Source organism: Solanum lycopersicum, chromosome 12 (assembly GCF_036512215.1).
Source record: "Solanum lycopersicum chromosome 12, SLM_r2.1".
Lineage (NCBI taxonomy): Eukaryota > Viridiplantae > Streptophyta > Magnoliopsida > Solanales > Solanaceae > Solanum > Solanum lycopersicum.
Genome location: NC_090811.1, coordinates 4,928,873 through 4,951,487, shown reverse-complemented (window position 1 = coordinate 4,951,487; position 22,615 = coordinate 4,928,873). Strand labels below are relative to the sequence as shown.

The 22,615-nt window shown below is 34.1% G+C and overlaps 4 protein-coding genes and 1 long non-coding RNA gene across 6 annotated transcripts; 1 reads left to right on the top strand and 4 right to left on the bottom strand.

Annotated features, from left to right (window-relative positions):
- Nucleotides 1-685: 685 nt before the first annotated feature.
- Nucleotides 686-4,852, bottom strand: LOC101245732 (uncharacterized). The gene is made up of 2 exons (XM_004251796.5): nucleotides 3,366-4,852; nucleotides 686-1,114 (listed from the first exon to the last, which is right to left on the bottom strand). The coding sequence occupies exons 1-2, from the start codon at nucleotides 3,640-3,642 to the stop codon at nucleotides 846-848; spliced, it is 546 nt and encodes a 181-aa protein (XP_004251844.1). The 5' UTR covers nucleotides 3,643-4,852; the 3' UTR covers nucleotides 686-845.
- A 7,468-nt stretch (nucleotides 4,853-12,320) lies between these two features.
- LOC101245434 (uncharacterized) lies at nucleotides 12,321-13,759 on the bottom strand. Its single transcript, NM_001322192.1, has 2 exons — nucleotides 13,390-13,759; nucleotides 12,321-12,821 (listed from the first exon to the last, which is right to left on the bottom strand). The coding sequence occupies exons 1-2, from the start codon at nucleotides 13,673-13,675 to the stop codon at nucleotides 12,484-12,486; spliced, it is 624 nt and encodes a 207-aa protein (NP_001309121.1). The 5' UTR covers nucleotides 13,676-13,759; the 3' UTR covers nucleotides 12,321-12,483.
- A 1,227-nt stretch (nucleotides 13,760-14,986) lies between these two features.
- LOC109119184 (uncharacterized) lies at nucleotides 14,987-15,908 on the bottom strand. The gene is made up of 2 exons (XM_019211622.3): nucleotides 15,599-15,908; nucleotides 14,987-15,499 (listed from the first exon to the last, which is right to left on the bottom strand). The coding sequence occupies exons 1-2, from the start codon at nucleotides 15,774-15,776 to the stop codon at nucleotides 15,171-15,173; spliced, it is 507 nt and encodes a 168-aa protein (XP_019067167.1). The 5' UTR covers nucleotides 15,777-15,908; the 3' UTR covers nucleotides 14,987-15,170.
- Nucleotides 15,909-17,295: 1,387 nt separating this feature from the next.
- Nucleotides 17,296-18,027, bottom strand: LOC101245134 (histone H2B-like). Its single transcript, XM_004251794.5, has one exon. It carries the CDS (start codon nucleotides 17,812-17,814, stop codon nucleotides 17,395-17,397), a length of 420 nt encoding a protein of 139 aa, XP_004251842.1. The 5' UTR covers nucleotides 17,815-18,027; the 3' UTR covers nucleotides 17,296-17,394.
- A 530-nt stretch (nucleotides 18,028-18,557) lies between these two features.
- On the top strand, nucleotides 18,558-20,742 carry LOC101244641 (uncharacterized). Of its 2 annotated transcripts, NR_144565.1 has the most exons (4): nucleotides 18,558-18,742; nucleotides 18,821-18,886; nucleotides 18,986-19,228; nucleotides 20,338-20,719. It is a non-coding gene; the product is annotated as an uncharacterized lncRNA (long non-coding RNA). The 2 variants fall into 2 exon arrangements; NR_144564.1 differs by lacking the exon at nucleotides 18,821-18,886 and having other exon boundaries at nucleotides 20,338-20,742.
- The last annotated feature ends 1,873 nt before the right edge of the window (nucleotides 20,743-22,615 follow it).

The window sequence follows — 22,615 nt, the reverse complement described above, 5'->3', positions numbered from 1 at the left end:
AGAGAGAAACGCAAGAGAGAATTGAGCAGGAGATGATTTGTATTGTATAACTATAAGCTTATAAACATAATTTATATATTTGCATTTGTATAAATGAGAAAGGCGAGAGAGAAGAACAAACAAGATCAAGAGAGTGACGAGCGAGATAGCTGGGGAGAAGCGAATGCCAAAGTGTTTACTACGGATTAGATACACTCTCGATCTGGCACATGACACAATATGTGGTCTTATACTCTTGTAAAAGCATGTAACACTTAAAAAAAACAGAAAGAAATGTTAAAAACACCTCTAAACTTAAAAAGAATTTACGGATGAATTTCACTCATATTGCAACATTGAGGTGTATTTAAGTACAGACAGTCAAGTAAATAGTATTTTTAAATAAAAATTACTACAAGTTATATGCCATTCTGCCTATTAGTTTATCAAAACAGTCGAAATCTATTTATACATGTTTGTAATATATCTATCGATATGTATATATTATATGCATCTTTAGTACAAATAGACATTACCAATTCACTTTGCACATATTTCGTCACCTAGTTGGTCCAATTACTTAGTATTCATAATAGTGTTTGATAGTTCACAATGTTTAAAATAATGATGATGACAAATAATACTAACGCATATTTGAAAAAAGAGCTAACACGACGCATGTCTAAGTAAACATCAGGCAATGTGGTTAAGCACATCTTAATACCAGTTTAATACTTCTATATGATCATATAAATACATGTATTATACAGTTATAACACAAACCACAAGAAAATTACAGAAGCACAACCTATATTGTCAAGAAAGATGAAAGTGCAGCTTCCTCATTGCCATGATTTTACTGTTTTCTACATTCGAGAACGAATTAAAACCTTTTTTGGTTTAGATTTTGTAGGCATTGAACTCTTGATAGGCTCGTCTGAGAACTCGAAGGAATCTAACCCGTTGGTACACTTAGCTGACACCTCATTTTGCTGCTTCATGTTGTTCATGTCATCCTGAAGTTTCTCCATCTTTGCTTGCATCTCCTCCATCATAACAGTAAAATCTTGTTTGTCAAGTCTAGGACGTGAAGGCGATTTATCCTTCGATCCTTCCTTAATGCTTTTACTCCCACCTGCAGAAACAATTGAAATCCAATTAGTATATCAAACCAAAAGGCTAAGATTATCATCTCGAGTCTAGAAAAGTATCAAGTAGAGCTAGTTCCAAGGACGAATAGGTCAACATATAGCTGCTTTGCATTATCCAAAATCACGAAAAACTGAAAGGACCTCAACAAATCAATTGAGGGGTGGCACCATTTTGGTTGTAAGACAGGATTGGGTGGGACTATAATAACATCAAGGATGGAAATGCTGATGACCAGGAATCCTGGAGGAGGTTGGGAAAACAAGTATCCCATGAATGGTGCATGAGCTTAACGGCTCAACAGTAATAAGCATTCCAATCTTGTGACTATCATACCTAATTCAGTCATAACATTAGATTACATAAGTTTAAACAAAGTGTGATCAAAGGGAAGGGAGACTCTGCTGGATGGGGTATAGATTAAGATGTTTCTCAAGAGTAGCCAGGATAACCAATCCACGACCTTTTTATTTGGAGCAATATATTATATGCACCAAGTGCCCTTCCCCATACAGATACCAAAGATGGGACTAAACAGCCTAAATTATCATTTTATTCATTCTCCTAATCATATTCCTTGACCTACCCCCGACCCCAGACATCAGAATAAGACCAACTTACAATATTATTTTAAAGAACTGAGTAAAAAATATCCCATGCTTGAGTTGTGTTTTCTATTATGTTAAGGCCTTCCAGACATACTCTAGGAACAAGAATTTCTTCCTGTGTTGACCAAGGACGATAAATATGGAAGAACCAATTACAGCAAATGACATTGAGATAAAATGATAATATTCATGCATTCACTGGATTCAATATTATTCTAAGCATCCTAGCTTCTGGCAGGTTGTCAGTGTTGACTATCCGACTTTAATGCTGAACAAAAATTAAAGAGAAGAAAGAAGAAATTAATTGAAAGAAATTATTCCAAGGAAACATAGAAAAGTGGACCATCATATTTGGAGGAATGTCATTGACAGTAAATACAACATGGCATAGGAAACAGGAAGTCTTAAAATAAGCTAGGCACAAATTCGTAACACGAGGATGTAAGCCACAAACTTAAATAAGCTAAGTGAAAATACAAAGAAGAAGAAGTACACCAGAAAGCTTAAAGCTAGGAGAAAATACATACAGGAGAAAGTAATGCAAGCTTAAATAAGCTAGGCACAAATACAAACACGGAGATGTAAGCCAGAAAACATAAACAAGCCACGCACAAATACAAACACGAGCAAGTAAACCAGAAAGCTTAGATAACATAAGCACAAAATATAAAAACAAGGATGTAAACCAGAAAACTTAAATAGGCTACGCACAAAATACAAACACAAAGATGTAAACTAGAAAACTTAAATAAGCTATGCGCAAATACAAACACAAATAAGTAAACCAGGAAATTTAAATAAGCTAATACAAACACGAGGATGTAAACCAGAAAACTTAAATAAGCTAAGCGCAAAAGACAAACATGAGGGTCGTAAAAAAAAACTTAAATAAGCTACTAGCAATTACAAACACGAAGAAGTAAACCACAAAACTTAAATAAGCTAGGTGCAAAGACAAACATGAGGAAGTAGACCAGAAACTTAGATAAGTAAGGTGCAAATACAAACACAAGGAAGTAAACCAGAAAACTTAAATAAGCTAGGCTCTGTTATTAACTTAAGACTTATAGTACAGATTTGGAGTATATTTATTAGTTTTGATCTGAAAATTAGTGCAGAAAGTTGCATAATCTTAACAAGTTCCTTTTCTTTTTAATAACCACGGTGTCCAAGTCAGCTTGCATGCACCTCCCCAACAATATATGTCCACTAAGGGTAGGCAATATAAAAAGAAACCACCTAATGTTTATTTGTCTCTACTGGGGTTTAATCGCGAAATCTCATAGTTTTCAACCACTTCATTAACACAGGAAATATTAACAAGTTTCCAAGCAGCTGTTTATAGTTGCCAGTCACAAAATGGCCTGGATCTCACATTTACACAGGAGAATAGCGCACACTCTCAACAATATATTGCATGAGAAAACTGTATAACTTTCCCCCAACACACAAAGCAGCTTAGGAGACGAAATCAATTCAACCAATTGAAAACCTATTTACATAAAATACAGCTCAACCTTATCATTTCTTCTATCAAATAGCTAATAGCAATGGAATCAGCACCAAAATTGAACAATATAAATGCCGAATTGCTAAAAAATATGAGCAGAGAGAGAAATGGATTCTAACCGGCTACAGTTTTGAGAGATTCGTCAACGGCAGAGACAATAGCGAATTTACGGAGCTTGCACAGAATGTCGCTAATCTTCTCCCGTCCATCCGGGTAAAAAACGTACTCATCGGATTGAGTTCCGTCATACTTGACCGGGCTGCTGGTTTTGGTCACCGGCGATGAAACGCCACCACTGTACTCACCTTCTGAAGCATATGCATCTGACGGTTTCTGTTGACCTCTCCGGTTGAAAAGTTTCCCGGCGACATCTCGGAATTGTTGTATAATGCCCATTACCTGTTATCCACAAGAATTTTGCTGCTATTTCGTCCCCTCTTTACCTAATATATGAAAAAGACTATTTTTTCCCCCATATTTATCCGTCTGACGTTTCAATACATGTTTTAGCCCGTTATTAATTTGACATTAATTTAGTCCTGAGTGTATCAAAAAGAAAATTATTTATGTATAATTAGTATTTTATTTGTTATACCTTTTATATAATTTATATATATAAACTCGTAATATTAATAAGAGCAAAGGACATAAATCACATACTTTTAAGGCAAAATAATTTTGTCCCTTATAAGTTTATAATAATATAAGCACTGATACATTAATATGATGTGGCGAGATACATTTATCATTAAGTTAGATACATTTTTACATTTTATATATGATACATTAATCTGATGTAAATTTTATACATGATACACTAATTATGATGCGCGAATACATTAATTTGATGCGCGAGATACATTAATTTGATGCGCTGATACATTAATTTTATGCGTGAAAATAAGGGATGAAAATTTATAAAATTAATAGAAGATAATGGTAATAAGAGAATTTAAAGGTGAATTTTTTATTATTTAACCTATTAATAATGCAAAGGATTTTAACGCATATAGTAGTATGGTTAAAAGTATATTTATCCTTCAAAAGATATTTCACTGTTTAATCCATGATATTTATGGAAGGTACTTTTATATGAAAATATTTTTTTCAAATTTAGTAATGTATGTTATTTTTAATATAATCAAATAATGCATAAGAAATAATCTCAGCATAAAACATATTTAGTATAAACATTACTATTATGATACACCATATTTAATATTCTTTCCGTTCACTATTATTTGGCATGATTTCTATTTTATAAGTCAAACTATAAGAATTTTAATAACAATTTAAGATGTATTTTTTCATCATATTGATATGCAAAAAAAAAAACCATTTATAGTACTTCTCATATAGTTTTTGAATATCTAAATTTTTTATTTCAGATGTTAAATTAATATAATCTGATTTAACTATAAAAATTAGTCAAATTAACTTTCGAGAAAGTGTTATTTTTATACATTTAACCAAATAAACTATTAGAGTTAATGAAAAAGTTATCACTAAACTATTATTAATAGTGCTATACTTTTATTAATTTTTCGTTTCTTCCTAAACTATAACTTTCAAATATTAAAATTCACTAATTAAATATCTTTCAAAAGATTAAAATTCTCTAACTCAATATCGATAGGTGTATTTTGAACTCCTAAAATAATTTAAAATGTGTTAAATGATAATATCGTTTAAACTTAGAAACAAAGTATGAAGTCTATCTAAATCATTATTATTTTACAAATTTCATATTTAAACGATAGAACATTTTTATTACCTCCTAATTATAATTTTTAAACTTCACCCCACCTTGAAGAATGTTACTTAATGTGTCTAGTAATAAATTAGTGAATTGTAAAAACCAAAAACAAAAAATAGAATGGGATCAATTATTTGATACGTAAGTTGTGTAAAAAAAAACCTTATTTTATAAGGTAATTTTTTTTAATTAGAAACTATTGATAATTATAGTTAACACTATCATTATATTAATTACCGCAGTTAGTTAGTTAGAACAGTAGCAGTTAGTTAGCTTATTTATGTTATTTTCTTGTTACACAACTTTAGATATTTTCTATTTTTTCTGCATTGTATAAATGTGTGATACCTTCATAATAAACACACACTTTCCCCCCAAACTTCCATCTTCTCTGTTTTCTCTCTAAACGTACATCCTCTCCAACTTTTCTCCAAGTTCATCCATGGACGATTGAAGCATGGTAATGGAGTATTCTTGACATGGTATCAGAGAAGTAGGTATTTGCTCTGTTTTTGTTGTTGTGTTGATCGAATTACTTGTTTTGTTCTTTGTGTTGCGATCCTGATCGATTGCTAGATCGAATTCAGATCGATTTTGTTTTTTCTTTTTCCGCTGCATTCATTCACTTAGATCCTTGAATTGAATCACTATGGCAACTGAAACTGGTTCAACTTCAAATGATACTACTGTAAATGGCAGTAGTGCTATCAATGAGGAACTCAATTCACCTCTGTATATGCATCGCTCGGATAATCCAGGTGCTTCACTGGTTCAAACTCCTTTTGATGGAGTAGGATATAGATCATGGAAACGAAGTGTTCTTAGAGTGTTATCGGTGAAGAACAAGCTAGTATTTATTAATGGTGATTGTAGAAAGCCTAATCCAGGAACACCACGATTTCGTCAATGGGGAAGATGCGATGACATGGTTACTTCCTGGATTCTTAATTCTCTGTCAAAGGAAATTGCAGAAAGTGTGGAATATGTTTCTGATTCATTCGAATTGTGGAAAGAATTAGAGGATCGATATGACCAAACCAATGGTGCAAAGCTATATCAAGTTCAACGTGAAATTAACGAGTTATCACAGGGAACTTTAGACATCACTACTTACTACACCAGGATGAAAAGACTGTGGGAAGAATTGAACACATTGCATGCGAAAACTCAGTGTAACTGCAATTGTACTTGTGGAGCTAAGGATAATATGTTCAAGATAGATCAGGATAGAAAATTGATACAATTTCTTATGGGGTTGAATGAGGTTTATACTGTAATTCGAGGGAACATTCTCATGTTGAATCCATTACCCTCTCTAGCACAAACTTTTTCCTTGTTGATACAGGATGAAAAGCAAAGAGAAATTAAGCCTAATACTCAACTGTTCATGGAGTCTACTTCTCTATATGTTAAAGGTGCAGGGAAGAAAATCACTGAATCTGTTAACTTCAGTGGAAATAGCTCAGCAGGAGCAAGTACTTCTAGGTCCATGAAGTCAAATTACCCTTCCACAGATAATCCCAATTTCAGAACAAATTACTCCCAGACTAGTTCTTACAATGGTAGCAGCAGGCCTCGAATGGTATGTGATTACTGCAAAAGGCCAGGGCACACTAGAGATATATGTTATAAATTGCATGGTTATCCACAGATGAGCAATCAGAATCCTCCCAAATTTAACAAAGGCAAAGGTCTTCTGGTTGATGCTCAGGGTGAAAATTGCTCAGGAGAGGAAAATCACAAAGGAAATCATAATGATGCAAGTCATCAGCTGACAAAAGAACAGTATATTCAGTTCATGGATATGTTACAACATTTTCAAGCTGGGAAAGACAATACTCAACAGCACAATGATTTTTCGGGTGGTACTGTGAATTCTGCCTTTGCAGGTATGATAGCATGTACTTCTTCAGTTGATTTTGGCAAATTATCATGCAGATGTCCTCACAATAAAATTGACTCTTGGATACTTGACTCAGGGGCCTCTAACCATATGACTTCTAACATAACCCTCTTAACAAATATTGCATACCTTCCCTGTCCCTTATTGATTAACCTACCAAATGGTTACAAAGTGAAAGTAGTAAAAATAGGTAGTGTGGTACTTGCATCAAACATTGTTCTACATGAAGTCTTGTATGTGCCTTCCTTTAAATACAATCTTATTTCCATTAATTGTCTCTCAAAATCTATGCCTAAGAGCATTGTGTTTTTTTCTGAATTCTCATGTATTTTGCAGGCCCCTTCAATGAAGAGGCCTCTGGTGATTGGTGAGGCAAAAGATGGGCTATATTTTTTGTGTTCTAAATGCTTGATGAAATCCAATCATTCTGGTGATGCATGTACCTCTTCAGTCTCCATTCCTAGTTTCATATCAAGTCGAGATGTTTCCAATTTCAAATCTGTTTTTTGTCCTATTTCTTCATGCACACATAATAAATGTAATCAACATTCTGTTCTATTCAATAAAGATCCTTGTGTTTCTGCCTCTTTTAAAACTCATACCAGTGATGATGTAAATGTATTGTGGCATAATAGACTTGGACATGTTTCTTTTGTGAAAATGAGGAAAATTAAGTCAATACCTGAGAATTTTTCTGCTAAACAACCTTTCATTTGCAATATTTATCCCATGGCAAGACAAGAAAGAATACCTTTTCCTCATAGCACTCATACTTCTACCAAAATGTTTCAACTTGTTCACATAGACCTTTGGGGTCCATACCATAATGTGACTCATGATAATTGTAGGTATTTCATCACTCTTGTTGATGATTACAGTAGGTGTACATGGACTCAATTGTTAGCATGTAAAAGTAACACCTTGGGAGTTATAAAAACCTTTTTGTCAATGATTGAAACTCAATTCAACACATGTGTTCAGACCATAAGAACTGATAATGAACTTGAGTTTGTCAATTCAGAAACCTCCACCTTCTTCAAAACAAAGGGAATTATTCATGAAAAAACCTGTCCTTATACACCACAACAGAATGGTGTGGTGGAAAGGAAACACAAATACTTGTTAGAAACTGCTAGAGCTCTTCTTTTTCAATCAAAATTACCTCTTAAATACTGGGGTGAATGTGTGTTATGTGCCACATATATCATTAATAGACTTCCTAATTCTCATGTGAAAGGAAAAACTCCTTATGAGTTGCTATACAAAGCCAAACCAATCTATTCTCATATGAAAGCTTTTGGTTGCCTATGTTATCCTACAGTTCCAAAACCTCATAGGATAAATTCCAAGCCAGGACAACACCCCATATTTTCATAGGTTATCCCTTTGGATCAAACGGTTACAAAGTCCTAAGTCTAGCCACTAAAAAAAATACATATCTCAAGGGATGTAGTTTTTAAAGAAAATATTTTTCCTTTTACTATTTTGTCTGATGTCTCTTCTTTTCCTTCTGTTTTAGATTCTGTTCTCTTCATTGAATCTCTGCATACTAATGTTGAAACACAAACTGGACAACATGTTGACAATAATGTAATTGATGCAAATGACACTTTACCTCACATTTCACCTAATCATGTAACTGAAATACCCACCATTCAGCACAATCAACCTTCCAATCCTGCAACTTCACCTATATCCAAAGCTATCAACAGACCATCTAGACAACATAAGCTACCAACACACCTTCATGATTATATTCTACCCAAAAATTTGACTAAACATTTACAGAACCCAAATATTTCTCTAAATACAGTTTTTTCCAAACACCAACATGTATCACCTGAGGTCTTGGCACTTGAGAGTCAAACTCTTCATATGGGGAAGCTGTTATGAATCCTGCATGGCGACAAGCAATGACACAGGAGTTTGAAGCCTTGCACACAAATCATACTTGGGATCTTGTTTCTCTACCTAGTGGCAAGAAGGCCATAGGATGCAAATGGGTTTATAAAGTGAAACACAGAGCTGATGGAACTGTTGAGAGATTCAAAGCAAGACTTGTAGTGAAAGGTTACACACATGAGGCTGGAATCGATTATACAGAAACTTTTTCACCAGTGATTAAAATGACAACAGTGAGGGCTTTATTAGCCACAGCTGTCAAAAAAGGTTGGAATATATTTCAACTTGATGTTAATAATGCATTTCTCCATGGAGACTTACATGAAGAGGTTTATATGGAAGTTCCTCCAGGTTTAGCAATACACAAACCAGGACTAGTATGCAGACTAAACAAGTCTTTATATGGTCTGAAACAGGCCAGCAGGCAATGGTATGCCAAGTCTGCTGAAGCCTTATATTCAAAAGGGTACACTCATTGAATGACTATTCTCTTTTCCATAAAAAGTCTCAAACTTCTAGTATATTTGTTGTTGTATATGTAGATGATGTTATTTTAACAGGGACTGATGTTTCTGAAATTGAAGAACTTAAGACCTTTTTACATGACCAAGTCAAGATCAAAGATTTGGGAAAGTTACATTACTTCCTAGGAATGGAAGTTCTCTACAAAGATGATGGACTGATAATATCTCAAAGAAAATTTGTTCTTGATATGTTGAAACATTACAAGGTTGCAAGTATGAATAGCTGCACTTCTCCACTTGATGCTGCAGTAAAGCTCCATGCCAAAGAAGGAACACCTCTAACAGAACCACTCTTTTATTGACAACTTATTGGAAAGCTGAATTTTTTAACTAATACTAGGATGGATATATCATACAGTGTGCAGCATCTCAGTCAGTTTATGCAAGATCCTAGGGAGCCACATTTACAAGCAACCTTTCATATATTAAGGTATCTTAAGACAGACCCTACTCTAGGGATTTTTATGTCTAAAGAACAATCATATAGTGTCAAAGCTTATTGTGACTCTGACTGGGCTGCATGCCCTGACACTAGGAAATCAGTAAGTGGTTATATTGTGTTACTAGGGAATAGCCCACTTAGCTGGAAATCCAAGAAGCAAGAGACTATATCTCTATCTTCAGCAGAAGCAGAGTATAGGGCTCTAAGGAAAGTTGCAGGAGAACTGGTATGGCTGAAAAGGCTATTGGAGGAACTAACATTGACATTACCTGCACCTATTGAGGTGTATTGTGACAGTCAGTCGGCTCTACATATAGCTCGAAATCCAGTGTTTCATGAACGCACCAAACATATTGAAGTTGACTGCCACTTTGTGAGGAACTTACTCAAGACAGGCCTCATCTCGCTGCATCACATAAGTTCTGATGATCAGTTAGCAGACATATTGACTAAGACATTGACAGGAATCAAACATTCCTCAGCATTAAGCAAGTTATCTGTGTTTTCCACACCTCCAACTTTAGGGGGGGGGGGTATTGATAATTATAGTTAACACTATCATTATATTAGTTACTGCAGTTAGTTAGTTAGAACAGTAGCAGTTAGTTAGCTTATTTCTGTTATTTTCTTGTTACACAGCTTTAGATATTTTCTATTTTTTCTGCATTGTATAAATGTGTGATACCTTCATAATAAACTCACACTTTTTCCCCAAACTTCCATCTTCTCTGTTTTCTCTCTAAACGTACATCCTCTCCAACTTTTCTCCAAGTTCATCCATGGACAATTGAAGCATGGTAATGGAGTATTCTTGACAGAAACAACTTCGTATTCAAAATTAAATTCAAAATCTTTTAATTAAAAGTCATTTCTCCATAACTTTTAGTGATAAATAAAAAAACCACTCATTATTCTTTTTACCTAATTAAAAAATTAGGGGGGAAATGTACTTCAACCACATTGTCATGCTATTTTACTGAAATATACTAAAGTAAAATATTCTATTATAAGCTCTAATTTTTATTATTTTTTGGTGACAACAAAATTGCAAATGTTATGAAAACTCCAATAAACTCAAGAAAATCGAGAAAATTTTACTTATTTATTTCCAGAGTTATTTTTTGTGACATATGGAGAGAGAGTGACAAATTATATGTTTTAAAAAAATGAGAGGAAACAAGATTTCCTGTTTTCTTATATAATTAAAATAGAGAAAAATAATTTTTTAAAGATTTTTTTAGACAGAAAGATGAAAATCTCTTATATGTAAGATTTAAAAAAAATTATAATTAAAAAATATTTCCACATCTTTTTTTTGTCAAAACTAACCAATATATTTTGATAAATATTTGACGAAGATTTAAAATACTTACCAAATATTGCTCAATGCATATTTAAGGAATTATTTTAACTTGGCCATCAAAATTGCCACGTCCAATCCTATACCTTACAGTGAAATATAATATCATCGTAGCAATAATAAACCTAACAAAAACTTGAGGTTGGTTCCAAGACGAGTATGTTGTTGGGTTTTAATTTTTTTTCCGGTAGGAAAAGATTAGGACTATCATGTTACTCATAACTTAATCAACATTCACAATATAATCTTAAGAGATTTGAGAGTTTTGGTTAGGGAAAGAATATATGGGTCACAAGTTTAATACGTTATCAATTGTGTGAAGCTTCCATTTATTCCAAGTGAATTGGTTGAGGTTATTTCTCCTTGTATTTTGTACCATCATATTTATAGTAAATTATTCATCTCCTTTGTGGACGTAGGTTGATTAACCGAACCACCTTAAATCTGTATCTTTTGGTATATTTCTCGTTTGTTTTCTTACTCGTGGTCTTTCGAGATTTGCTTTGCTAGCTTCTGCGTTTACACCTGCTTATTTTCGATCCTAACTGTGTGTCAAGGTATTTGAGAGAGTGAATTTTCTAAATTAATTTCAAACAATGGAATGATTGAATAATTACTTTTAAAACTAGACTATTTTACTAAGCTACGACACTAATGATTTATTTTCAATTATGAAAGAACTCGAAATGGTAGCCTCAATATGACATACCAAATTCATGAGCACAAGGATCTTGCTCAAATACATCTTTTTCAATTGCAAATGTTTAACAAGTCATCTCCTGATTAGCAAATAATTCTATTGATAAAGTAAACTATTATTTTTTTTGGAATTTGTGATGCATACTTTAGTTTTTATGTATCTGGAGTTTGGTAGTGTAAAATCTCAGAGTTTCAAACTCAAGAAGGCTTTAATAACGTCCAAACAACAATATATCTCGTGTAGTCTCATAAAGTCAAGTCTGAAAGAATAAAGTGTACACAAATCTTACACTTACCATAGAGATAGAAAGGGACTAATTCTAAATTCTAACTACAAGCATATTCAATAAAACTCGTCATGATTCTACGATTCAAATTGCAATACAATCATAGAGTCATCTATGAAGTTTGCTTCTTGTCATGGAACTTTCAAAGGAAGCAAAACAAAGAGATAACACATATTCAAACTCGTGATACTGCAGTTCAAATTGTTATCGAAGATAACTATACAAAACTTGCTTCCCAGTAAGCGATTTCCAAAGCAAAGAGGTAACTTAGAAGTTAGATATACATACAAACAAACATACACTAAGAACAAGCCAGTAACACAAACATATATATATACGAGAATGTCAAAGATACATACTAGAATCAATTACGCTTTCTTCTGTTGTGTGGATGATCAAGAACCAGCAAATTGTCCAGATAACGAGAGCCAACAAATTCCTTCATCATGAAAACTCGTAGAACATCTTCAGGTGTTTGATGAGCAAATGAATCAACCTGAGCTTTATTTTCAGAACTTAACTGCAGTTCTCTGTTTTCCAGCATCTCTGCCCCATTGAGCAATCCCAGAGGACCAGTACTAGTGGCAACCTTACTCGAATTGCTAGTTATTTCCTTGTTGCATGATGCGTTCTGATTATTTTTAGACTCGACTTCCATTTCCCGAACTGTTTGAGAGTAAATTTGGGAGACTGCTTTTCCACCTGCACACATGAACACTACTTTTTTAGGTTAAAGTTCTCCAGAATTTCACTTAGTTATTATTTATTGGTAAGAATTCCAATAGGTGACTACACGTTTACTCATTTCCCTATTGTCACTTAAGGTTTTGATAGCTACTTTTTTGTTTTTTATGACTTTGGTGTTTGATTACACGTATCTCGACTAATACCACAGGATATCTCCCACCAGCAATCAGTATCATCTAACTTTGTCCACCAAAGCTAGAACCAATAGGATCACCTAGTGTTTTTATCTACCAAGATTTGAACCCGGAAACTCAGAACAATCAACTACTTTATTAAGATCCCGTTTGAATTGGCTTAAACAAAGTCAAAAATAAAAAATATCAAATCGTTTTAAGTCATTTTTATACTTATCAAACGATTCCTACATATGTATTTTACTTGGGAAAAAAAATGAATTTTTGAGAGCGGAAGTCAAGTTTCGCCCAAAATTAAAAGTTGAAAACATTGTTTGTTCATCAAATTTTCCTTTTTTTTGAAAAATTTATCACAAAGTCTGATTTCGTAAAATGAGAAGGGAGCAAACCAGGAAGGAAGATCTTGGCTGATTCTTTGATTGCATAAACAGAAGCATTTTTGGCGAATTTTGTACTGAAACTGACGATTTTAGCCCTGCCTTCTTCATCAGGCATGTAACTGTACTGACCCAGCTTCTGCACGCCGCTAACTCGAACGACGTTGTCGATCATTTTAACGGCGGTCGCACTGTAATAATAGGTACCTTTGCATACCTTCGTCACCGGAGTTGCTAGATCCGGTGTGTTCCGTTTCACCGATTCTGCGCCGGAGCTTATGAAGTCCCAAATTCCCATTTTTGCCCTTTTGCTTAAATCGGGAACTAGGAGAACTCGAAAAATGCTAGTACACTGGGAAGTGCAACCAAACTTATGCTTTTTTTCTTGCCTCCTTTGTATTGTTGAAAATGTCAACAATAGCTTTTTAATTATGACAATTTTTACGTATAACAAACATAAAATTTGTATTTGTATTTTATAATAAAGTTTGCATAATTGCATTCCATAGCGAACATATAAATGTGCAATTCGCTATACATATACAATTGAAGCGAATTGTATAAAACGAAGTGTGTAAAACGAGATAGAGAAAAAGATTTGGACAGAAAATTGTATAAAACAAAGTGTATAAATGAATTGTATAATTATAAATATATAGAACGATTGTATACAATTTGAATTTGTATAAACTGAGAAAGAGAGAAAGACAAAAGAAACTTTGGCAGAGAATATACAATTAGATCGAATTGTATAAAACGAGAAAGAGAGAGATTATATAAAAGTTGAATTTGTATAAAATGAGAAAGACAGAAAGCCAAAAGAAACTGGGCAGGGGAGTATTTTTATTGCATAATTATAAGTGTACAGGACGAATATATATATTTACATGTGTATACACAATTTTCTCTCGCTTTATAAAAACAGAAATGCAATTTATACATTTTGTTTCTATTTGTATAAACGAAAGAGGCGAGGATGGCAAGCGAGATCTGGAAGAGGGGAGAGAGGAGAACAAAAATATATGTATTTATACAATTTCCTCTCACTTTATATAAATAGAAACAGATTTTATACACTTGTGTTTGTATAAAATTGAGAGAAAGCGAGCGAGAGATGGAGCGCGAGAGGAGAGTGGCGAGCGAGAGTTTGAGGGAGAGAGGTGATTGACAAACAGTTTGCTACGGGACACAGTTAAATCAAAGAATGATTATAGCAATTAATTTGATTTATTAATTTACCATTATATATAATTTTTCCTTTTAATTATACTTGTATATTATTATTTTTTTCACCTAAAAAAATTTAGACATGACAATGAAGTAGATGGTTTTAGACATATATAATTGTTTTATTGATTTTTATTTGACACAAATTTAAGAAAAAGAAATAAAATTGAAACTTGTATCTAGATCAAATATACGTAGAAGGTACAAAAATGTCATATAACCTTTAATTTAAATATGTCATATAGAAAGTTGAAATTAAACAAAGTAATAAGAAGAAAAAAAAAGACATTCATTTCAAGGGAAATACATGCACCACTAAAAGTGACTTAAGAATAATGCTATATATACCCTTATCGATATATAAATTGCTTGCCTTCACGTGTCAAAGTGAAAAAATAATTTTAATTTTATTACTATGATCACTAAAGTGTATTTATGAGATTTGCTTCCCATCATGGGGAGTTTCAAAGGAAACAAAACAATAACCAAGATTTAACTAGCAATCCAATTATACTAATAACTAACACATGCGAGACTCGATGTGCTAATACATATACTAAAACAAACTACACATTCTTTCGTTGACGATTATCATGAACCAACAAATTATCCAAATAACGAGTACCCATAAATTCCATCACCATGAAGAATCTCAGAACGTCCTCAGGTGTTTGATATGCAAATGAATCAACTTGAACACTGTTTTCAGAACCCTCCCTTGTGCTTTCCAGCTTCTCTGCTCTATCAAGCAATATCACAGGACTAGTATTACCATTAGTTATCTTACTCAAATTTCCAATTATTTTGTCGTCACAAGACCTGTTTTGTTTCTCTCTAGACTCTGTCTCTATTTCACTAACCGTATCAGTATAAATTTTGGAGATTTCCTTTCCACCTGCATAAAAAAGAAACTTTACGTTAGCTAACAATGAATTTAAACATACGATACAATCAAGATGGATAGAAGTTTTAAATTATTTGAGAAGGACCAAACCAGGAACTAATATGTTGGCTGCTTCTTTGAAGGCATAAAATGAAGCATTTTTGACGAATTTTGCTGTGAAATGAACGATTTTAGCACGACCTTCACCATCACCAATGCGATGACAGACATTCATCACCTTTTCTTTGCCGGAAGTAATGAAATCCCAAATTCCCGTCTTGTCTTCCATCCCCCCGGAAGAGTAGATCGGAATTATATGAAGTACCCATTTGGCACTCTTAACAGCTTCAAAGAAAATTTCAACTTTATACTACTACAAGGTCACAATATACTCTCCGTCTCAAATTATTTGTGTTTTTTTTGGTTCAAAATAAATGAATTATTCAAGACATAACATATAAATAGCATAATACTTAAGGTCCATTTAGAAACGCACGTTTGTGTATTATTCAAATCTATATAATGACATAATTTTTAAGTATTTTCTTTTATTTTTAGAAATAGTAATGCCACATGTTATGAGACAGTATTCATACTATTGAAAACAAAGAGGTAACTTGAATTTAACTATGAAATTTTACTTCAATTATACGTGATCAGAAACTAGCAAAGAGTCGAGATAACGAGTGCCCATGAATTCCATCATCATGAAGAATCTCAAGACATCTTCAGGTGTTTGATGTGTGAATGAATCAACATGGACTCCAGTTTCAGAACCCAACTTCAGCATATCTGCTGCGACATTACCAGTGGCATCATTTTTCGACTCACTTTCTATTTCACGAACTGTTTCAGCGAAAATTTTGGCAAATGCCCTCCCACCTGCGTAAACACATGAAAATTAAAGTTGATCATACTGACCAAATCTCTGTTTGTTTTCACCTAAACATTATATTACATTTCTCTAGTTCATTGCTTTTAACTTCTATACACTAACGATGTAAAGAATTTAACACTATTGACGCGTTCTTTTAATGTTGTAACATAACATTTAACCATTTGACCTCTAACACCATATATGAATCAGCTTGTGTGTTCACCTAGAGCGGAGTAGTGTTTTTCGCCTCTACACAGTACTGAACACGTAAATATTATGATTTTCAATCCACATCATTGATTACTAGGCCATACACAACTACACTTTTTAAACGAAGAGTAAAAAAAGTTGAGCATCGGAAAATGAGAGAGGAGCTAACCAGGAATTAAGATGTTGGCTGCTTCCTTGAATGCATAAAGTGAAGCATTTTTGACGAATTTTGCACTGAAATAAACCATCTTAGCACGACCTTCATCATCCGCCATATATGCACCAAGTTTTTCGAGGCCTTTAACTCTAACAATTTCGTCCATCTTTCTAACAGCCTCCATGCTGTAACTGCAAGAAATTTCACATACCTTCTTCATGGTTTCTTTGCCGAAATTCATCAAGTTCCAAATTTCCATTTCCCCGCACCTCATGGAACAGTTTACAAGTTCGATAGAATTCAATAGCTTTACAGATTCCTGTTTTCCCTTCATCAACTCTCAAACTGATCTGCAATTGCTGTATTAGTTAGTATTATTAATCAGGTAGGCACAATACCTAATTATTTCTGAACTTTTAATTTATGCCTAATTTTTTATAGTTTTAATTTGGCTATGTAGATAGATAGCCATTAAACAAAAAATAAATATTTTGTCGGCTTCTCCATGATATCGTAGTATATTAGCCTTAATTCATATATACAATATGTAAAGAGTAGAGTCAATTTCATCAAATCTATGTTATATTTCAATTTCCCGTTCTTTACATCACCAAAACGCTAATTGAAATCACAAATCCAACAGAAAAAATCGAATACAAATCTCTAAGAGCTAGTGAATTTGGTAACTGCCTTAGTACCCTCAGAGACGGCGTGCTTAGCCAATTCACCGGGAAGGACCAATCGGACAGCAGTTTGAATCTCCCGAGAAGTGATGGTAGGCTTTTTGTTGTACCTAGCAAGCCTAGAAGATTCCTGAGCAAGCTTCTCAAAGATATCGTTGATGAAGCTGTTCATGATTCCCATAGCCTTGCTTGAAATACCGATATCTGGATGAACCTGCTTCAACACCTTGAAGATGTAGATCTTGTAAGTCTCGATTGATTTCTTCGACCTCTTCTTCTTCTTGTCTACGGCAGCAGCGGCTCCGCCGTCCTTGGGTAGCTTCTTGCCGGCCTTTGATTTCTCAGCGGCGGCAGCAGGAGCCTTCTCAGCTGCTGGCTTCTTCTCTGCCTTTGGTGCCATTGATAGGAGATTTCGGAAATTAGTAAGAAATTGGAGGGCTTTTGAGTTTGAATGGTGTGAAGTGAAAGGGGTGAAGAGACTTATTATATATTAGCTTAGGCTTGCTGTTCATTGGTTACTTTTGAATGACGCGGATCGTAAGTTTAAGCCGTTCGATGTTACAGTAAATCAACGGGCTTAAGTAGGCTGCAGGAAAGCAGGTAAGACAATGACGAACTCGGACATGAAATGAAGTTAAGTATGAACTTTTTAACAAAAAGTTGAACTCGTTCCAAATTACTCTCTATTTTCCATATTCACTTATTTAAACAATACTTTTGATTATTCTCCTTTGAAATCACTAATATAACTTTTCAAGTAATATGATAATTTATTTTTAAAAAAAATATCGAATTTCATTAAACGAAAGAATAAATATAAAAAAATAAATATTTATTTTAAATTTTAAACAATTTAATTATTTTGAATAATTAATTAAAAAATTTGACATGTCATTTTATTTAACAATTAAGTGAATTTTAAAACATTTAAAATTAAGTGTATAAAATGAAAATAAACCTCACAAAATTAAATCCACATGTGAATCTCAAAGCAATTTATATGTACACTTCCCATAAGTTGTCAATGTTCTAAGATGAGCTTTGAGAGTTACTTTGCAATTTCTCGTATCATATAAAATGACTCGGCTCACGCCATCGAGTAAAAGCCTTTTAAAATAAAGGTTATACAATTCTTAAGGGGTCAGAGTGATATTTTTCTAACTTCAATCGTTTTCTTTTTTACTCTAGAGAGAATAGAATCTCCCGTTTTCTAGAAACCCGAAATATTCTGGATTGTTCGATACGGTCCGCTACTACGTTCTCTGGACGCAAAAGATTTTCCGATCGGCAACCGGAGGCGGCAGAGAATTTCAATTGCCGTCGTTTAGGTATTTATCTCGTATTCTGGAATTCCGTTTTGCTTTATCTTGTTAAACTTCTGATATATATACTTATGTAATTTTTAGCCGAACTGGTGCAACGCATGGAGCGTAGTTAGGTGTTATAAAGTTCAATTCCCTTTGCCTATCTAGGTATTTGTTAGGGATTTTAACTTAGAGCCTGTTTGACCTAGCATTTCTCTTGTGAGGTTCTGGTTTTATCATTGCTTAAATATGTCCTTTTATCTATAGGTGGTTCAATCATCAATGGATCATTCCTATCAAGTTAATCACAGTTGTGCCCTAAATCCTCCCAAAGACGGCCTCCCTAGCACCCAGTCTTCTAATGATGCACTTAGGCAGATGGGATCTGAAGGGAAAATGGGAGCAGTTCATGAAGAAATGAAGAGAGTGAGTAGACTTCCACCAAGCAGTACATATGCAACTCATCGGATGCGCGTCCTTAACAAAATCCTGCAACTTATGTCCATTCAGGTACATGGTGCATACATTCAATGGGCTAGGGGGAGATTATGTTCGTGTTTAGGATATATGGTCATTGTGATCTCTTTTGCTCGTGTTTTATAGTTGTGTATTTTAGTGTTCTACGAATAAGTAGCTATGGGAAAAGGAGACCTTTTTAAACATCCTACTTGAGCACACAACATATCATGCTTGAGGTCTCATTACTACAATGCTACATTATACAGGGGTAAATTCAGTGATCACAGCCTGTTTTTGTTTATGAAGGGTCTCAAGCATTTGATATATTGCTATTGACTTTGTAGCATGTGGAAGATGACTTCTATTGCTATCCTAGAGGGCTGAGTGACTCTGTATGGGGAAAATGCAAGCCATTTACTTTCTCAATGTGTTCCATGCATAAATGTCACCTTGTGTTGTAAGATTGTTGGCATTAGGCTCTTCTTATAATTTTGGGTATATTCAAGGAAATAGCGAGAGATATTCCTGTATGAATTCTGGCCTATATCAGTTGTATGACATTAACAATTACTAGCTTGATGTTTTGTGTGTTTAAAAGAATAGTATGACTAGGAATTGGCCTCATATCTAGAGATTTAGGAATCCTCTTGATCATTTGAAACAGATTGGCCTATTACAGATTTCCTCTTCCTATAACATGCTCTGGTAAAGTATATAGCCCCTTCTGCTCCTATTGGAGAAGAATGGTTCGGTTGAAATTCAAACCACACACAATCTGTATATCTTCTTGTGGCTGTTTTCCCCTCTCTGCCCCGTGAAAGTTTTGGCACATTGTCTGATCATTAGTCAGTCTAGTCATCTAATTTGGTGATTATACAATTCCAGGCTACTTATTTATAGAGTAATTGTTGGAGAAGCTGTGATAAAATTGTTTTGATGTTTGCTGGTCTAGCATGCTTTGTTTCACCATCATGATTAGTATAAGAGCAAGTTTGTTTTTAGGAGGGAGAAGAACTACAGCTCTACAATCACTTCGCTACTACTTGCTAGGGGATGTTGTATTGTTTATAAGTGCATCATAGATTTCTTATGACTTTGAGTTAATTGTTAAGCATTTGAATTGAGGGTTTTATGTTTTCATTGTCTCACATTATATGCAGAGAACCACTTCACAGGATGAGGAGTTGGAATTGCTATTTTCTGGGCTCTCTCTTGGATGATAAGAAGCAAAGATCATATTTTCAGCCGTTGGTTTATCAGATACGCAGTGGATCATTTATGTTGCTCACTTCGTCTTTGGTCTTCAGCTGCATCTTCGCAAACCGTTTCTTTTTGATGTAGAGATGATGCTTTGATTATTAAATAAGTTATACTGGTTATATAATAGGTCTAGAATTAAACCTGTTATCTCAATTATGTGGTGGATCATCTGGCTGTCAAAGTTAGTTGATTTCAACTTGAACTCTTGGATTCCAGGTGAATCAATGCTCCACAGTACAATATTTTGATGACTTTTTGGCTAAAGGATCCTTCAATTTACAGATTTTTGTTTTGGCTCGCGTTGATATTTGGTTCCTCTGCTTGAGTGTGTTTATTTTCCTCGTGTTTTGTTTTGTATATGTTCTTCTTGGGGGCGTGACTAGAATTGTGTAATGATCCTGAGCAGATTCGAATTAACAATGTATTTTTGAAACAATTTTTGGATTATATTGGTAACTGAATTGAACTACAAACTAAGCTAATAACAAAAATAACAGAAAATGGGAAAGTCGAATAGTAGCTTCATAGCTCGATAGATCTGCAGAAATGGAAGAGAGATAGAAGAGATTGAGAATGAAGAAATTAGAGACATATGTTGTTTATAGCTTTAGGTGGTCGCAAGGAAGTTTCACACTCTAGTATCGTAGGTGTTTTATACTGCATTTTTCTGCACATTGTATTTGTTGTTATGTTGTTTGCATCATAAACAATACCCTTACTATAACTAGGTAATGTTTAAACTCTTGTATTTGTGAGACAAGCGGACTGTAGGTCCTACTATATGATATTATAAGTTCATTGAACATGCCTATACGTTTATACATTGATGTGGTTAAGTGGATTCTGGACGGTCCTAACACAGTTCACACATAAATATTTGTATTTCGTGTTGAAAATATTGTGTTTAGTTGAATCCGTAGAATATGAACCAGCTCACGGGGGCCTTGTCAAAACTATTTGCCCATTGAATTCCAAAATGTTTAATCACCACACAGTACTGCAACAACAAATGTTTTGCATTCTCTGCCTTTGCTGAACACAGAAAGTATCTATTCTGAAGTTCAAATCCTCTCTTTGTTATCTTTCGGGTAAGTAAGCTTCATGCACAACTATCCAGCTGCAACAAATTACGTTGGTTGGAGCTTTAATCCTTTCCCGTGGCCAGGAGTAAACAATATTTCCAGCCTTTGCCAAAACATATGGAAACTTTTAGTAGTAAATATTACTCTTGTAATTCCCATGACATTATTATTCCATCTGATTCAATCCATTCAGTCTCTGCAATCTTTTCTGTTCTAGTTTGTCTAATAGTCAAGCAGCTGAGTTCCTGAATAACATCAGTTAGTAAGCTGATAGCTTTTAATACAGCTTAATGTCACGGGCTTAGTCTTCCACGTGTGACACTTGACAATTTGCTCACATTCTCGCGACACTTGCTTATATCAAGTTAGCCTAAAACTTTGGAATCGCTAAGAGAACACAAGAGGATTGCTAGGAAAGATTGTATTGTAGAGAACTTTGATTTTTGCCTGTGTACATGTATAGTTATATTGAGAGGATCTATTGCAACATGAACAGAAAAACTACTACGCATAACAAAAAAGCTTCAGAATGATACCTAATAAAGAGCATAAAATAACGTAACAATCTCAACTAGAGATAAATACCGAAAAACATAACTTTAAAGATTAAACATAGGAGGGATTCAAGCCACGATCAACGACCACCACTGGTGCATTCACGGGCAAAGTAACTGTCCTCACCACATTCGTAGCAACCACTGCCACGACCACCACCATCGGAGTATTTACCACCTTCGCCGCCTTCACTCTATCTACATTCCCTAGCAAAGCGACAAGACTTGCTGGTGAGAATGGTTACTTTGCCCATGAATGTACTAGTGGTGGTTGTTTATCGTGGCTTGAATCCCTCTTATGCTTTTATCTTTTAAATTGTTATGTTTTTCGGCATTTATCTCTAGTTGAGATGGTTGCTTTATTTTCTACTCTTTATTAGTATCATTTTGAAGCTTTTTAGTAATGGGGAGCCGTATGTTTATACGTATGGCAATCAGAGGCGTATCCAGAATTTCAGAAGAATTTGTGCACTATTACGAAAAAATGTATCTAAGATATAAATTAGATCGATTTGACCTTTAAGTTCTTAATACAGAACCGT

What these genes read in the sequence shown, in the direction of transcription:
- LOC101245732 (XM_004251796.5), bottom strand. Translation starts at nt 3,642, where the DNA reads ATGGGCATTATACAACAATTCCGAGATGTCGCCGGGAAACTTTTCAAC. An exon ending in ATCTCTCAAAACTGTAGCCG is followed by an intron (nt 1,115 to 3,365) that starts GTTAGAATCCAT and finishes TTGTTTCTGCAG; the next exon opens with GTGGGAGTAAAAGCATTAAG.
- LOC101245434 (NM_001322192.1), bottom strand. Translation starts at nt 13,675, where the DNA reads ATGGGAATTTGGGACTTCATAAGCTCCGGCGCAGAATCGGTGAAACGG. An exon ending in AGCCAAGATCTTCCTTCCTG is followed by an intron (nt 12,822 to 13,389) that starts GTTTGCTCCCTT and finishes TCATGTGTGCAG; the next exon opens with GTGGAAAAGCAGTCTCCCAA.
- LOC109119184 (XM_019211622.3), bottom strand. Translation starts at nt 15,776, where the DNA reads ATGGAAGACAAGACGGGAATTTGGGATTTCATTACTTCCGGCAAAGAA. An exon ending in AGCCAACATATTAGTTCCTG is followed by an intron (nt 15,500 to 15,598) that starts GTTTGGTCCTTC and finishes TTTTTTATGCAG; the next exon opens with GTGGAAAGGAAATCTCCAAA.
- LOC101245134 (XM_004251794.5), bottom strand. Translation starts at nt 17,814, where the DNA reads ATGGCACCAAAGGCAGAGAAGAAGCCAGCAGCTGAGAAGGCTCCTGCT.